Consider the following 16,608-nt stretch of genomic DNA (forward strand, 5'->3'; position numbering starts at 1 on the left):
ATCTTCAGTTTATATGCAAACTTTTATACTGTATACTGAGGGTTTCTCTTTATGTATTAAGTTCACACGAATTTTGGATTTATTTTACTTTACTTCTACTTAATAATTTCAAATCATACCAACAATAATAAAAAATATATACAGAAGAGAACTGCTAAAACTTCACCCTGTTCTTTGAAGGTTGTTTTGGTTTAACCGCCGGTAACGAAACGAATGTTTAGGACCAGCATTCGAGTATAAACAAATGAAGAACTGCGAAGTTTAAAATTATATCTACATTATCACATACAGTAGTTCTTGACCATTTATCCAGGAGGAGACAAGGAAATAGAAAAGAAGAGAGGAGTGGAGTGGGTGGGGGAAGGGGATGAAACGGGTGGGAGTGCAATTATGCCTTTTGACTTTGGACTCCCTAGTAAGGGAGGATGGCCTTTAGTATACTTATGTACAGTAGTTCTTACAGAAACCATACATGACCAAGTTTTTAGATTGTCTTCACTATCAATGTAAGTTGAAATGGTGTACAGCTGCACAGAAAACTATCGTTAGTAAATCACGCTAATCATTTTGACACAAAACAACGAAACTATTTGAGACAAGTTGAAGCCTCCATCGGAAATAAGATTATCATGTCATAGTGAATCCATATGAACTCCGGAACTATTATTCGATTCATATTCATTCAGAAGGAATTCGAACAATTCGAACCCCAGAAATACCAACCCTTCGGTATCAAGGTTATGTTCATTAGCGAATGTTTCGACACCCCTACTAACGATAGTTTTCTGTGTAGCTGTACATGAAACAAACTACCACTACGGTGAGCACGCCAGATTAGTAAAGGTTGCATTGTAGTAGTGCTACATGCTTTTGGTTCTTTGAAACGTCACTAGACGGTCTCACTAAACATCGACCAACGCCGACCAAAACTACACAATGGCGGTTTTTGCTCCAATGCATAATTTATATATAAAAAATAGCATATGGTTGCATTATTTGACCTATTTTCTTTAAAATGTGTGATTTCCATTTAAAATGATCAAAGAGAAGTTACGTTTATATCCTCTGCAAAATTACCAACCGGCAACTAACGCCGACCAAACCCAAACAATGACGGCTTTTGCTCAAATGTATAATTTTAAATGAAAATTAGCATATGGTTGCATTATTTGACCTATTTTCTTTAAAATGTGTGATTTCCATGTAAAATCATCAAAGAGAAGTTACGTTTTTATCCTCTACAAAATTACCAACCGCCGACCAACGGCAACGTCGACCAAAACCACACAATGACGGTTTTTGCCCAAATGCATAATTTATATATAAAAAATAGCATATGGTTGCATTATTTGACCTATTTTCTTTAAAATGTGTGACTTCCATGTAAAATCATCAATGAGAAGTTACGTTTTTGTCATTTGAGCAAAAGCCGTCATTGTTTGGGTTTGGTCGGCGTTGGTTGTCGGTTGGTAATTTTGCAGAGGATAAAAACGTAACTTTTCTTTGATAATTTTACATGGAAATCACACATTTTAAAGAAAATAGGTCAAATAATGCAACCATATGCTATTTTTTATATATAAATTATGCATTTGATAAAAATCCATCATTGTGTGGTTTTGGTCGGCTTTGGTCGACTTTGGTCGGCGTTTAGTGAGACCCTCACTAGAAGGCTTAAAATATTGACAGCTTATGCGGGCAGTTCCTCACATAAAAACTAATTTAAGTTATGAAATCGTTGGTCGTTTGCGGAATAAAACTTACATTACATATTCATTACTGGATGGTTTAAGAAGTAAAACGGGAGAATAAAATCCCTTGGAGGCAGATAGGGCACGCGCCCACACACACACACACACAAAAACAAGCGCTTGGAAAGAAATTGAACATAAAAAAATGCTAGATGACACAAGAAAATCACTCAATGAGATACTAATGGGTAAGGGTAATCTGGTAGTTATGGGGGACTTCAATTGCAAAGAAATTTGTTGGGACAGCATGACAGTGCAAGGAGGAGATGACTCGTGGGGCAATGTACTGCTAGATATGACCATGGAGTACACAATGACCCAATGGGTCCATGAAAACACAAGGTACAGAAATAATGAAGAGCCATCGAAACTAGATCTAATATTTACAACAGAGCCTGAAATAGTGCATAAAGTCCAGTATGAGACACCAATTGGAAAGAGTGACCATGTACTCATCGAAACTATACTAAAGGAAGAAATAGACATAGAGAGGAACGAAAAGCATAGGAAAGGAAGACTGAGGTACAACAAAACAGACTTTACAAAACTAAAGACATTCTTCCGGAATGCAAACTGGGAAATATTTTACAGGGAAGAAACAGCAGTGGAAGAGAAATGGAATATATTGATGGAAAACTACAATGAAGGGGTAAACAGGCATGTACCAAGACAAAAGCGAGAGAGAGAGTACATTAAATGTTGGTTCAACAAAAGATGCAGTGAGGCAAAAGACAGAAGGGACAAAGCTTGGAAAAAGTGGAGAAAAGACAAAAAACAAAGCAAATGGCAAATTTATGTTAACTATAGAAATGAGTATGTTAATGTGAGAAGAGAGGAGAAAAGGAACCATGAGAAGGATATTATAGACAAATGCAAAGAGCAACCCAAACTATTCTATCGGTATGTGAATGGTAAACTTAAAAACAAACAGGAATTGGTGAAACTATGCCAAGGAAACATAGAATACACAGAAGATTTAGAGATGGCCGAAGTCATGAACAATCACTTTAAATCTGTTTTCACCAGAGAGAAAATACCGAATTGTGACATAGACAAAAACAAGAAATCTCCCCTCATGAATGAGTTTACAGCATCACTAAAGGAAATATCAGAACATTTATCAAGGCTGGATGTCAGAAAATCACATGGCCCGGACGGTATTGCAAATTGGATTCTAAAGGAGTGCAAAGAAGAACTAACAGACAAAATACACATCTTAATAAACAGCTCACTCAAAGAAGGAAAGATACCCGAGGACTGGAAAAACGCTAACATTGTACCAATACACAAAGGAGGAAACAAAGAAGAACCCACCAACTATAGGCCAGTATCACTAACAAGCACCATTGCCAAAATTTGTGAGAAAATAATCAAGAATAGATGGGTAAAACATCTGGAAGACAATGACATATTAAACCCAAGACAATTCGGATTCAGACAAGGAAGATCATGCTCCACAAACTTAATATGCTTTTACTCAAGACTAATAGACATAGTGCAAGAAAGAAATGGATGGGCTGATTGTGCATTCCTAGACTTGCAAAAAGCCTTTGACAAAGTACCACACAGAAAACTACTAAAAAAACTGGAACACATAGGAGGAATACAGGGAAACCTACTAAAATGGATAGAGGACTTTCTGACTGGTAGAAAGATGAGAGTAGTGCTCAGAGAAAAATATTCAGACTGGAAAGAGGTGATCAGTGGAGTACCGCAAGGATCTGTGCTGGCACCAATAATGTTTGCTATCTATATGAATGACATGGATGAGGACGTGAACTGCTACATGAGCTTCTTTGCCGATGACGCCAAACTGCTAAGGAAAATAGAAACTGATGAGGACTGTGAAGCACTGCAAGAAGACCTAAATAGGGTATGGAACTGGAGTCAGAAATGGGAAGTGGACTTTAATACTAAGAAGTGTAGCATAATGGAGTTTGGAAAAAGCAAAAACAGAATATCAGGAAAATATACAATTGGAACCAAAGAAGTAAAGAAAGTAGGATCCGAAAAAGATTTGGGAGTAATTATCACGAACGACTTGTCCTATGATATACAGATTAACAAAATTGTCGGGGAGACTTACAACTTGCTAAGATCAATAAAAGTGGCGTTTACATACTTGGACGAAGACATGATGAAAAAAATATTGGTTACATTGATAAGGCCTAGATTAGAGTATGCAGCGACATTGTGGTCCCCCAGTACCAAAAAGAATATAAAGAAAGTAGAAAGAATCCAAAGAGCAGCTACAAAAATGGCACCTGCACTTGCAAACCTATCATACGAAGAGAGATTGGCTAAACTGGAGTTACCGACACTGGAGCAAAGAAGAGAGAGAGGTGACCTATTGACCATCTACAGAATCATGAAAGGCACAGAGGTACTCGATAGTGAGAACTTACTTAACTGGGACAAAAGAAACACAAGAGGACATGGAAAGAAAATAAAAAAACATAGCTATAGAAGAGAACTGAAGAAAAACAGTTTTCCTCATAGAGTTTTGGACACTTGGAACAAACTGGACAATGAAATAGTATGCGCAAAAACCATTCATGAGTTTAAAAACAAACTAGACACTGCAAGATACAAAGGCGGGACAACACGAGCATAGCTCCCCTTCCCGCAAAATACAACTAGGTAAATACAACTAGGTAAATACACACCCTATAGAAAAGGAAAATCACATGTCGAAAGGATGTGAAGAAATAGTTTTCCATGTAGATGCACAAATAGCTCAAGCTCAAACAATACACGAGTTCAAATCGGAATATGATACTGTAAGTGGAAATCAAGGAACTGTACGTGAATTTGTGTAATATGTGTAACGTGAATACGTGTAACGAGAACGGTGATTTACTTACCGTACTTGATTTCTGTAGAAATCCCGTTCCTGCGGTTGTTTTTGCTTCAGTCTTTAATCCTCTTTGGATTCATACCACACAGTTCCCTATACTTTTTTCCCTACCGTCTAACTTCTAACACAGTCCAGCCGCGTCCCCCCTCATTCCACTCACACACACATTCAATAGGTGGCATTGCAGGTAATTTATCAAAATGGATGGAAGACTTCCTGACTGGGAGAAAAATGAGGGTAGTAATCAGAGACAAATACTCGGAATGGGAAGAAATGATAAGTGGTATTCCACAAGGGTCAGTACAGGCTCCAATCATGTTTGCCATATACGTAAACGACATGGGCGCAGGAGTTGAATGTAATATGAATTTCTTCGCAGATGATGCAAAAATATTAAAGAAAGTATCAACAAATGAGGACTGACTCATTACAATCAGACCTGGACAAAATCTGGAAATGGACTAAAAAGTGGGAGGTGAACTTAAATATCAAGAAGTGTAGCATAATGGAGTTTGGTAAAAGCAAAAACAGAATTTAAAAAAAATTACAAAATTTGTGAAAATTAAATAAAAAAGTGCACTCGGAAAGGGACCTTGGAGATAATCAGCAATGACATGACACCGGACAAACATATAAACTTGTTGGTGGAACATACAACCTACTAAGGTCAATGCAGCGGCGGCGCCAGGAATTTTTAGTTGGGGAGGCTAAGGGGGGGCTGAGCAAATTTTTTGGGGGGCTAATAGTAATATAATTTCTGCGTTAGCGGCAATCCGAAAGGCGTAGTCCAAGGTCCGGCATGGGTCAAAGGGGCCGGCCTAGGGTCCTTGGTGGGGTCCAGGGGCACCGCCCTGACGGGAGCTCTGCTAGGATTTTTTTTGGGGGGGGCTGAGGAGGGACTCGACATGTTGACGAGGGAGTGGTCTCAGAAAATAAACTCAGATGATCATTCACGAACATCTGAACATGGGAGGCATACCATGCTGTTTTGATCCCGGTAAAAAAGTTGATTTTCTAACCTCACTTATCTATTGTTCGAGTGAGGTATATCGAGTTTCCAAACCCACTGCTGGAGGTCTATTGTTATCACTTCACCGAGCTGCTATTCCACTTAGGTTGCAAAAAATGACACGGTACTTTGGGCAGGATTGTAATCAAAACCCCCTCTACATGCGCTGCATGCTGTGACTAGGGTTTCTTGAGCTGGATTAAATGTCTATGAATGGGGTATTATTGTCTGTCAATTTTTACCGTGACCAATTCATCATGCAGTACATGCCATAGGAAATTCAGGGCCACATGGAAATTCAAAAGCTTCTTATATAGTATTGTGGGTCCTGGCATCTGATCACCCTTTTAACCCATGTAGCATATACGTCTGTGTAAATTGCTTCATGAAACATTACTTGAAGTAGGCTATATTTCTTCAATTGTCGAATAGACAAAGATTGAAATAAAAACAAAAACAAAAAGGTTTTACGGTTTGTAAAACATTTATATGAATGAAAATGAAATTCATATATAGCTGAACAAACTTTTGAAACATAAGCATTTCCCTAGAAACTATTTACATATTTCGATAACAAAAATGTAATCCTCTTGCTAAACTTAATTGCAAGTTGTTCCTTAAGAATATTTTTAAAAACATAGAAATACATGTTTTCTTCATTCAGTGTCCTTCATATGAAAAAGCCAGTAAATCCTTGATGTTTTGACATTTCATGGATTTCAACCACAAACAGATAAAAAAGAGAGAGAGAGAGAGAGAGAAACTCACGATGATATATCTCGGGAAATACATCGTTCCACCCAAGATCTAAGAATATAAGGTCTAACCACTTCCGACCGAATTTCGAGGGAGTTGGCGCAGCGGGCCCGTGAACGTCACCTGGCTGTTCAAAGTGGGGTTAGCGGGTCCTATAGCTGTCAGTTGAAGCTGGTGCGTCGTTCGGGAATGTCGTTGCCTTCGCTCGCATCGCTCCACGCAATTAGTTATATTCTGACAAATATTATATAAAATATTATAGTTCCTGTCTATATATATTAATATAATATATATATATATACTAGATCTATATATAGATATAGTATATACATATATAATATAAAAATATTATAGTTCCTGTCTTCCTTGGCGTTTCACAGTTTTCTTCAGTGTATCACAAAGAGAAAATGGACTCAGCCAAATGACGTCAGAAGCTGCGCAGAAGAATTCTAACGGTCTGACCTGTATATTTAGACCTTGGTTCCACCCAGGGCTGTGGAGTCGGAATCGGAAGCAATTACGGTGTCACTGGAGTCGGAGTCGGAGTCGGTAAAAATATACCGACTCCGACTCCAGTTCAATTTACACTTTATAAGGCCTTAGTTTAGTCTGTAGAGTTACGCAGTGCACACTCCTTATAAGTAGATTATATAAAAAAAAAACATAATTTTATAAAATGTAATAAATCTCATCGTCTTATCTTGAAATCTTCGTGGTCATTCCACTAAACCCCCGTAACGTCCTTGCGCAACGCTGGCTTTCAAATTTATACATAAACCGATAAACATCCAAAGTATTAATTGAATAAATTAAATAAACACCTCCATTTTACACCTTCTGTTGACACACAGTCACAGGAGCTGTAATATTCCTGTCAAGTTCCATATGCATCGTTTCCATCATTCCATCAGTTTGGTGGTTTCTCCCTCTGCTGTATTGCCAAACTGTAGGATAATTATGATTTCAACCGTAGACTAACGCAATAATACTATCTGGCATCTCTTCTCTCCTTTCCCCTTCTTTTATTTTCCCCTCTACACTTTTTAACGTTGAATTATTGAAATAAGGATATTTAAAGTTGGAAAAAAAGTTTCACGTTTCAAACATGTTCAGCTGTATGTATTGGTTCCAGAACCAGAGTAATGTCCATCGCAATAATCGCATAGCAGTACCAGTATGTAGTTAAGAAACCTGCCAAGTTTCATATTCCTAATATAAAAAAATAAATATTTCAGACCATTTTCAGTAATTTCTGTGACGTTTGTCACATGGCAAGATAGTTCCTGGTGTGGCCATCAGGGGACTCTGACAGCTTGCCTCCATGACCCAAAATGTTTACCTGGGGTTACTCTATAAGTGTGCCAAGTTTCATGCTTTAACCCAAAAATCTATGAAATGGCTCCGGGGCTGGTCTTAGATTCCCCACTATACTCGTATAGTGGAACACCACTTTAATCTTCTACAGTAGTCTGTATGTCTCCCACAATCCTCTTGATATGTCTATCAGGTGACAGGTTGTTTTTTTTATCAACATTCCCAAGTCTTTCTCCTCTTTTGCTTTTGTAATGGGTCCACTTCCCAAGGAATATTTTAAGGATGGCCTTTTGCTGCTATTTCCCATTTCCAGTACTTTGCATTTTTTGGTATTGAACTTAATTTCCCATTCTTGACTCCATGCAAAAATAGTGTCTAAATGTTTTTGCAATAGTCCCATCATCCTCGTTTTCACTCCTAATGATTTTTGTGTCAACTGCAAACATATTGGCATAGCTTGTTGTTCCTTCCATCATGTCATTGACACAGACAAAAAACATTATTGGTGCAAGCCCTGAACCTTGTGAAACTCTGCTCGTTACTGCTCTCCAGCTTGGCATTTTATTCTTTACTACTGTCCTCATGTATCTTTACTTCAAATAGCCTTTCATCTATTCTAATAGTTTGCCACTCAGTCCTCCAACTTCCATATAAGCCAACTGTGAGGTACTTTATGAAATGCCTTCTCTAGGTCGAGGTACATGTAGTATACCCACCATTCTCTCTCTTGCAGCACATCAGCCACTGTCGAGTAAATGCTTTAAAGGTTCGACACACGACTTTCCAGATCTGAAGCCAAACTGACTGACTGTCTGAATGTTCGTCTTTTCGAGATATTTAGTCCATCAATCTTTCACATTCCTTTCACACAATTTCACTCTAGTGCTGGTTAGTGATGCTGGCCTATAATTTAGTGGTGTCTCTTTGTATTCACCTCGGATCTGCTGCAGTCTCTGTGAACTGAAAAGGGTGTAAACAGTGGAAATGGTTGAGTGACTTAATGTGTATGAATTCACGATGCGGAGAAATAAGTGAAATTGGAATTTTTAAGTATCAATTATATTTTAACTTACAAATGAACAGGTAGTTTGTTCATGACATTTACAATCCTGTAGAAAAAAATCATTGGTGTTTGATTTCTTATAGACCATTTTGTAACCATTATTTCTTGTGACGTTACTTAGGTTCACAATGAAATAATCATCTATGTTCACATGAATGAAACCATGGGGGCATTTTGAAAACTTCACTTAAATCACCCTGCATTCTTCATTTGGTTAAGTTTATGAAAACAAATTCACTTAGACACATAGTACATAAGTGAAGAATCATTTTAGTGATTCTATGTTGTACCCTTTCTAATTCGTGTATGTCTTTTATAAGATATAGGACCAAAACTGAACACAATATTAGAGACGAGGTCTTATAAGACAATAATTTTTTCTTCTCTCTTGTGTTTAGATATTATTCCAATAATTTTTGCTATTTGCTGGGCAATGTTTGCAGTTTTTGTACACTGGAGGATCTTGGTCTTTTTTTTTTTTTCTTGGTCTGATTTCTGAAGCCGATTACCGTTCATGGAATAATAATTATATGCAAATTTTTTCATTTATCAACGTTAGAATCCATTTGCCATGCTCCACTCAACTGAGCGATCTAAGTCAGACTAATTAATCCCTATCTGTTGCATTACTGATTTATGATAAAACTTAGAGTTGTCTGCAAATTTTGACATTCTGCATACCAGACCACTATCCATATCATTCACATAAATCAAAAAGAGAACTAGACCGAGCACAGAACACTACTGTACTCTCATCACTTCATTTGGACTAATTTCCATTGATTACAACCCGTTCTTTTCTTCCTATTAGCTAATCTGACCCAATTTCATTACTTATGATGCTATATAGGTAAAATTTACTGTGTAGCCTATTGCGTGGGACTGTATCAACGCTTTTTGAAAATGCAATTATACTTGATCAAAGTCTAGGAAGTTGGTCAAACATGAACGTTTTCTTCCAAAACCTAGTTGAAAGTCTTTTATTAAAGTGTTAGCTTCAAGGAAGTCCACAATTTCATCCTTCAGATTTTTTCTTTCTTTTTTGATTTGCGGGGCTAGTTCCAGATTGGATCCCAACTTTGCACGTGGTCTGGAACAGTGGTGATGCTATTGTTATCAGCGGCGGTGCCCTGATCTCAGTGGAGGGGGTGGAGGTACCCCTAACCGCAAGCGCCGCCAGGGGAAGGGTGTGTCACGAAAAAACTTAGGGTTGCCTTGGAAGGGGAGATGTTGAAAGGTCGCGCTACCCCTGCAGCGGCTGTGTCCTAGGCGAAGAATGGTCGTGGGTCTACACTTTTGCATGTAGTGGTGGAGTGTCTGTTGCACCTTGGCCCTACAGAGTTTACTGCGTTCGTGATTGTTTCTTCCCACGCGTAGCACTTGCCACCTACAGCGATATCCTAGGCAGATCCTGTGGACGGTCGATTCCGCCCTTCTATCCGGAGGTAGGTGGGCTGCCTCGTACCTAGCGACGAGATAGTACCACAGCGCTGATTCTGAAGTATGAAGCTGGCTGCTGTGGTTGGCCCTGGCCATTACTCTAGCCTTCTTGATAGTGACACTCGATTTGTGTGGCCGTGGGTGCCAGAGGCAGTGTGATTGTGCCGAACTTTGTGGCTGCCTCGGCACCATCATCTGCAATAGTGTTTTCTGGAATCCTGATGTACAGTAACTGGAGATCTACTGAAATGTTGTAGGCCTCTTATACTGGTCCAAAAGGTGCAGCGAGTGATGCCAATGGCACCCCTTGAGTCTGTGTGGATCACGACTGGCCCCTGCCCAGCAGAGAGAGCGTGGTCCAGGGCCTTGGAGATGGTACCAAGCTCCGTTTGGAGAGTAGAGCTAACGTTACTTATTCTCCATAGCACAGTCACCCCATTGCCTTTTGTAAAAGCCGCACCACACCTTCACGTAAGTGGGTCCACAGAGCTGCTCGTGTAGTCGGTGATTACGATCCGTGCCTTTGAACTCCGGGAATTGGTTCAGCGACGTGCTCTAGACGGCCCTCATCCAGTTTATACCGCCCCTCCCCCTTCCCCGTGGCGATCTCTTTGTGCCTGTTTTCAACTTTTCCACCTCAACGGAAGGAAGGGTGACTGCGACCTAGCGCGGTTGAGACCCATGGTCCTTGAAGCCATAAAATCCATCACCCCCCTCACCCCACCCACGCCGAAGCGATCTTATCATGATGATGAACAAATAGTTAAGTCTATAGCAGAACTTGAGTTGTGAAAGACATGAAACCTAGTTTTGGAACAGTCATTCATCAAAATGACATAATTATCAATAAATTCTTCAATTATATTGCCCCAGGGGTCACACCTTGATTCACCCCATAGAGGATGCTTGGCGTTAAAGTCACCCATTAAAATAAAAGGCTCAGGGAGCTGGTCAACCAAAGATTGTAGGTCATTTAACTCAAACTGACGGGGGTGGTTATATATGTCTAGGAGTCGATCTTCCAGTTCAGGTTCCAAATACAAAGAACATAAAGTGATCCATTTAGTGGTAAAGATTTGTACTGCACAAGCCTGCAACACCGAATGTAGGTGGACACTTCTGTGGTTTACAGATTTCTTAACAATGATACCAGTACCTCCATGGGCATGGCCCCCAATCATAGGAGGAGATCTGTAAAATTTATAATTAAGTCCAACATTAGGGGATAAATCGCCAAGCATAGTTTCTTGGAGACAAATAGCAGACACATCATGTTCTTTAAAGAGAATCCGAACCTGCTCTCAATGAGAATTAAAACCTTGAATATTCCATTGAATTATGGACATTATACTTTTTTTTTTTTTTTGGGTCTACTGGTCTGGCAAGAGAAGTCTGGGAGAGAGGGTCTACAAGATGGGTTCTTTTCTAATTTCTTTGCTTTCGCAGGTGGCATCCTCCTCTCTGACAATGGTCCGACCTACGATGTAAAGTCTGCTTATCACGATTTGGGGAAGAAGATGGAGATGAAGGTGGACTGTGGAGTCTTTTACTGCGCACAGCTTCAGACTCCATAGCTTTGCTTCTGTGTGCCTCAACTGAGTGAGGCCTGGAAGAGAGATTGCCTGAGAGGAGGCTTCATGAGAAGAAGTCTGTGAGGTTTCTACAATAGAAACCTTAGGTGCCCCTCCAGATGGGGCAGGGGACACCCCTTCAACAAGGGGTGAGGAAACCGCAGAGTAGGGTTCAGAAGTATTACAAATTTCTAGTTGAGAAGAAGATGGTTAGATTTCATAGTAACAATTTTACACTGAGGCTTGGGTTCAGTGTTAACAGAAGAATTCATATTGGCACTTTTATTTCTATTGCGTTCTACAGTTGGCTGATCCACTTTACTATTTGTTTTAACATCACTGTATCTTTTGGAATTACTTAATAGTCTTTTAGCATGTCCTACACTTATATGTTCTGCATGACCTTTTAGTAGTATTTCCTGTTCCTTCTTATAAATTACACAGTTCTTATCTCTGGCATCATGCTCTTCTTTACAATTTATACAAACTGTTGGGCGGGAACAATCCCCATGTTCAGGCTGAGCACATATCAAACATAGTTTGTCCCTTGCACATCTGCAGGAAGGATGGCCAAAACCATAGCAGTTAAAGCACTGAAGGGGACAGGGCTTAAACTCTTTCTATCTCTACATAATGAGGTAGATCTTCACCAGAAAAACTTAGGATAATCATAGAAGAACGAGCAATTTTAGCAACCTTCCAAACATTAGTTGGGCACATTTCTAAAATTTCTCCTTCCTCAAAGTCATACAGATATCTATTAAAAATTACCCCTTTGGCATAACTAAAGGTATAGTGGGGTTTAACTTCCTTAATGTCGGATTTCTGTTTCAAGTTAAGCACCATGGCAGCTTGTTCATAAGATTTTACATGAATTAAGAAGGAATTTCTTCCAAATCATGATACCTGCGAGTTAGTCAAATTACCAGAGCCAAGGTGACTCAAGAATCTTCTAAACTCGAACAAGTTAGCACGTTCCTTTGCAAGTGACAATAAGCCACTTAGCTGGATTGGGAGGCCTCTGCACACTTTCCTCTACCGGGTTTTCTGGATAAAAGATATCCAGGTTAGGTGGCACTCTAGCAACAAGTTGGGCAGAAGATTAATTTTCATTGCAATTATTATAATCCAAGCAGGCAGCAGCTGCATCCTGATTAGAAAGAAATGAGACCCAGACTAGCCAAGCTTTAAAGTTGTCAGTTTAACCCTCTCTTTAATTTGTCCAAATTTACGGAACTTTTCATATAAGTCTGTTTAACTCTTATCAAGAGACATATTTTAGATGTAAGATTCTATGACTATTAGGGGCAGTATTTGAGCTATTTATTGGTTTCCGAGTATCTAAAGATGTTTTCATCACTTCAGAATCCATTCTAATTGTAAGTTTCTGGGCTACAGAATTATCTGTCAATGAAGTCAGTATTTTTACCAGTCCTTTTTCAAGCCGGGGTCATCAACTGGGGGGTTTACTTTTGCTGAGTCAATAGCGTCAACATTAGGATTGGGATCGGGGGGTTTAGGAGGAGGAGGATCAGGTAGTGGTGGAGGTTTAGAATATTCAGTTTGAACAGCCGCCATGATCGTGTATATTTATGAGGCCACACCATATATTAGGAAAGAAAGGTAAATGCATAGAAGATACTGCAGTTGCCTGATGCCTCAAGCAATAAAAGAGTCTCTGCAGAGTTGGGAAGTTCCAGAAATGACTATTTACACATGCAGGGCCTCGGAGGGTCTGGCGTAGTCACTCTGCTTGTGTACTGAATAGGGAGAAAGGAAGTCGGCAGCCTAGTACCTACCTCACAAACATGCATTCCCCAGTCGGTGGGCTTTTGGCCCTCGCAGGGAGTAGTGACCTCGCGGTATACATCCCCACTTGACTGGGTTCAGACATGTAGCTTGGGAGGCACCAAGATACCAGAACCTTCCTTAACAAGTATTAGAGAAAGATGGTGAAAAAGGAGAGTAGGGTAGCAAATATGAAGGGTAGGGATAGGGGAATTCACAAAAGAAAAGGGTAAGGGACTCCCCATCTATTCACTAATCCCCCCCCCCCCCAAAAAAAAAGGCTCGGTTCTCGTCTGGTAGCTTAGGGCTGACCTCTCCAGTATGGTTGCACCTGGCTGGCACAGCTCAGCCCATCCTTGCTACATGGAAGGCCCCCCCCCCACTACATCAAAGTACTGGGCCTCGGGGGGGGGGGGAGATTGAGGACAGGCAGGGGTTGTGTAGATCATATTTTTGTGGCAAGACTGCGAGAAAGCCATAGGAAAAGGTAAGGATGTCTTTTGGGCTTTTATGGATTTGGAAAAGGCTTATGACAGGGTAGACAGGAAGGCACTGTGGGAGGTTTTGGATATATGGGATAGTAGAGCTTGTGTTAGAATTAGGAATGGAGAGAGCAAGTGGTTTGAGGTAAAGGTGGGACTTCGTCAGGGATGTGTTGTTGTTGTTGTCGTTCCCTAGACTGTCTGTCCGAACAGTCCCATCTCCCCGAGGAATGCCACATACGAAACTGGGTTTTCCCACAAATCCTTTATAGATTGTATGTCGTGTTGTTTGCGTGCATGATTGTGTATAATGCAGTCTTCCATTGTGTGTTGTATGGTATGGGGTGAAGTGTTACATCCTGGGCAGCTGTTCACAATGTGGTCATCCAGCCTCTTCTGGTTCTCGTTTCCCTGGCTGTTTAATTAACACATGGATAGGGTGATGCAAGGGTAATGGGTCATGGATTGGGGACTGTTGAAGAAAATGGAGAAATGGGAGATTAGCCAGTTGTTTGCTGAAGACACTGCACTTGTAGCAGGATTGAGGAATTGACAGTTTGGGAAGGTGTGCAAAAGGAAATTGAAGATAAATGTGGGTAAATGAAAGGTAATGAGATTTACAAGCGGAGAAAGTGGACAATTTTAAACACTTGGGTGAATTTAGGCCTTTACTTTGGTTACCTCTCTTGCAAGAGTGAAAAAAGCCTATATGTACCACTAGCTGACAAAGTGAACTCAAAATACATTTGATCCTCGACTTCCACGCAAGGGGACAATTTATTAAGGGGACCCCCCCCGCCCCCAGATTTAAGAAAAATTAGAAAAAAAAAAAAATTATTGCATTAATACATAGTAGGGATCTTGCTCTAGATGCTGGTAAAGTGTTTTTATCGTACCGCCATTTTTAAAGGGTTTAAAGGGCCTACCCTCCCTCCCCCCGGCAGCCACATGCTGCGCACGACCATTGTTTACATACGTTTTGACCATATTTTACTCTATTTTTTTTTTGCGTTTGATGCACTCGTAAAGTTCACTCTTACGTCCGGCATGCACGTGAGTATGTGGTGTGAGGAAGTTCAGCCTGCACGACTGGCAGTGGCCTGAGCCTTACAAAGTAAAGGACATGTACACGTTAGTTTGCCGCGTTCACCAATTTGCCGTGTGAAATTCGCATCTATTTTTCAGTGAAGAGATATTTGAAGATATTAGCCATGCCTAAGCTATCCAAACAAAAGATACACTTGCAGAAGATAAGAACGTCTACATTAGCAACTCAAGGGGAGAAAGAAAGAACCCCAGCATTAACTTTGTTATCACCACCTCCGCCACCACCACTAGTACTCCCTCCAGCAGCACTCTCCCTGCCATCTACATCCACATCCTCAGCACCTGATCCTCTACACCTATATCAGACACGTTGTCTCTACGCAAACAACTGTTTGCTAACAAGTGGCTACAAGGATGCCTCCTTGTTGCAACACCTTGGGTTTAGAGTCTCAAACCCCACAGTGATGTCCCTGATGCAGCAAGAGCCTGTTCCAACACCAGAAAGGAAACCCAAGAAAAGAAAGAGCTGAATCCCAGCGGACTACCTTGCTGGGTCATTCTAGACCAAGAACTCAAACTTTGCGACAAAGAGTGAGGTGGTGGCTTACGAGACCCTCACTTGGAGTGAATAATATCCTACACTGTAGGAGGGCACAAAGTGCGTGAGTTACTTGAAAGATGCAAAATCATCATGAAAATACAATGGAACCTGTTTTCAATGGGTCTTAGGAGATCCAAAGTAAAATTTAGTCAAACTAAGGAAAAAAAAAACAAAAAAAAAACTTAACACTCATTTCTGAAAAATGCAAGTTTTTGATACACAAAGTCTATCTCCTCCCTCAATTTTCAACCGATGTTTCCATACGAGGTCTCTATTAATAGCTAGATAAATGACAAAAAATGAGTTTTCTGCATATGTTAAATAGAATTTTTTTAATGCGTCAGTCAAAATTTTGCATTTTTTCGATAATCTTTTTATTTTTTCCTCGGCATTAAACAAAGATATTAAAAAACTTTCTATTTTGTTTTTTATATATGTAGAAGATTCTTTTGCTGTAAAATGGAAGACATCGAATAAAAATTGTAAGAGGATAGGATTTGAAAGCCCAAAAATATGGTATTTTTTTTTTACGTTTTTGTTAAAAAATAAACTACTAGTCAGATCTGAATAAAACTCGAGCTGTGAAGGTTTCCTCAGACCTAGATATCACACAGAAAAAAGATTTAAGCAGGGAAAGAAGGCAGGAGATAGGGGCAAGTAATGGCTGTGCAAAGATAATACTGCAATACAAGGGAGGGTGTGAGGGGTATGGAGTGGTTATGGATGACATTGGTACAGACAAAAGGGTTTATCTCCCCACCCTTTTTTTTTTTCACATGAAGGGATGGGGCCATCAATTAAGTGATGCAGCCTTGCTTCTGACCCACGACATTGGGAGGGATACTGGGATGACCCCATCCATGAGGAGCAAAGAGAAATGGATGAGAGTAGAATGGGTACTTGCATTTTGACTGGGCTACCTCCCTTGC

The 16,608-nt window shown here is 40.1% G+C and overlaps 2 protein-coding genes across 2 annotated transcripts in view; one reads left to right on the forward strand and one right to left on the reverse strand.

The window, feature by feature from the left end:
• Positions 1–4,639, reverse strand: part of LOC143033815 (HAUS augmin-like complex subunit 3) — a 137,715-nt gene extending 133,076 nt beyond the window's left edge. Inside the window, exon 1 of the mRNA XM_076199319.1 lies at positions 4,616–4,639. The gene's annotated coding sequence lies outside the window, so the exon portion shown is untranslated. The remainder of the gene's footprint in view (positions 1–4,615) is intronic.
• Positions 170–16,575, forward strand: LOC143033822 (uncharacterized). Its single transcript, XM_076199329.1, has 2 exons — positions 170–506; positions 11,637–16,575. Exon 2 carries the CDS (start codon positions 15,243–15,245, stop codon positions 15,606–15,608), a length of 366 nt encoding a protein of 121 aa, XP_076055444.1. The 5' UTR covers positions 170–506; positions 11,637–15,242; the 3' UTR covers positions 15,609–16,575.
• The last annotated feature ends 33 nt before the right edge of the window (positions 16,576–16,608 follow it).

This window comes from Oratosquilla oratoria, chromosome 16 (genome assembly GCF_046742065.1).
Source record: "Oratosquilla oratoria isolate Oo_2021 chromosome 16, ASM4674206v1, whole genome shotgun sequence".
In the NCBI taxonomy this organism is placed as follows: domain Eukaryota; kingdom Metazoa; phylum Arthropoda; class Malacostraca; order Stomatopoda; family Squillidae; genus Oratosquilla; species Oratosquilla oratoria.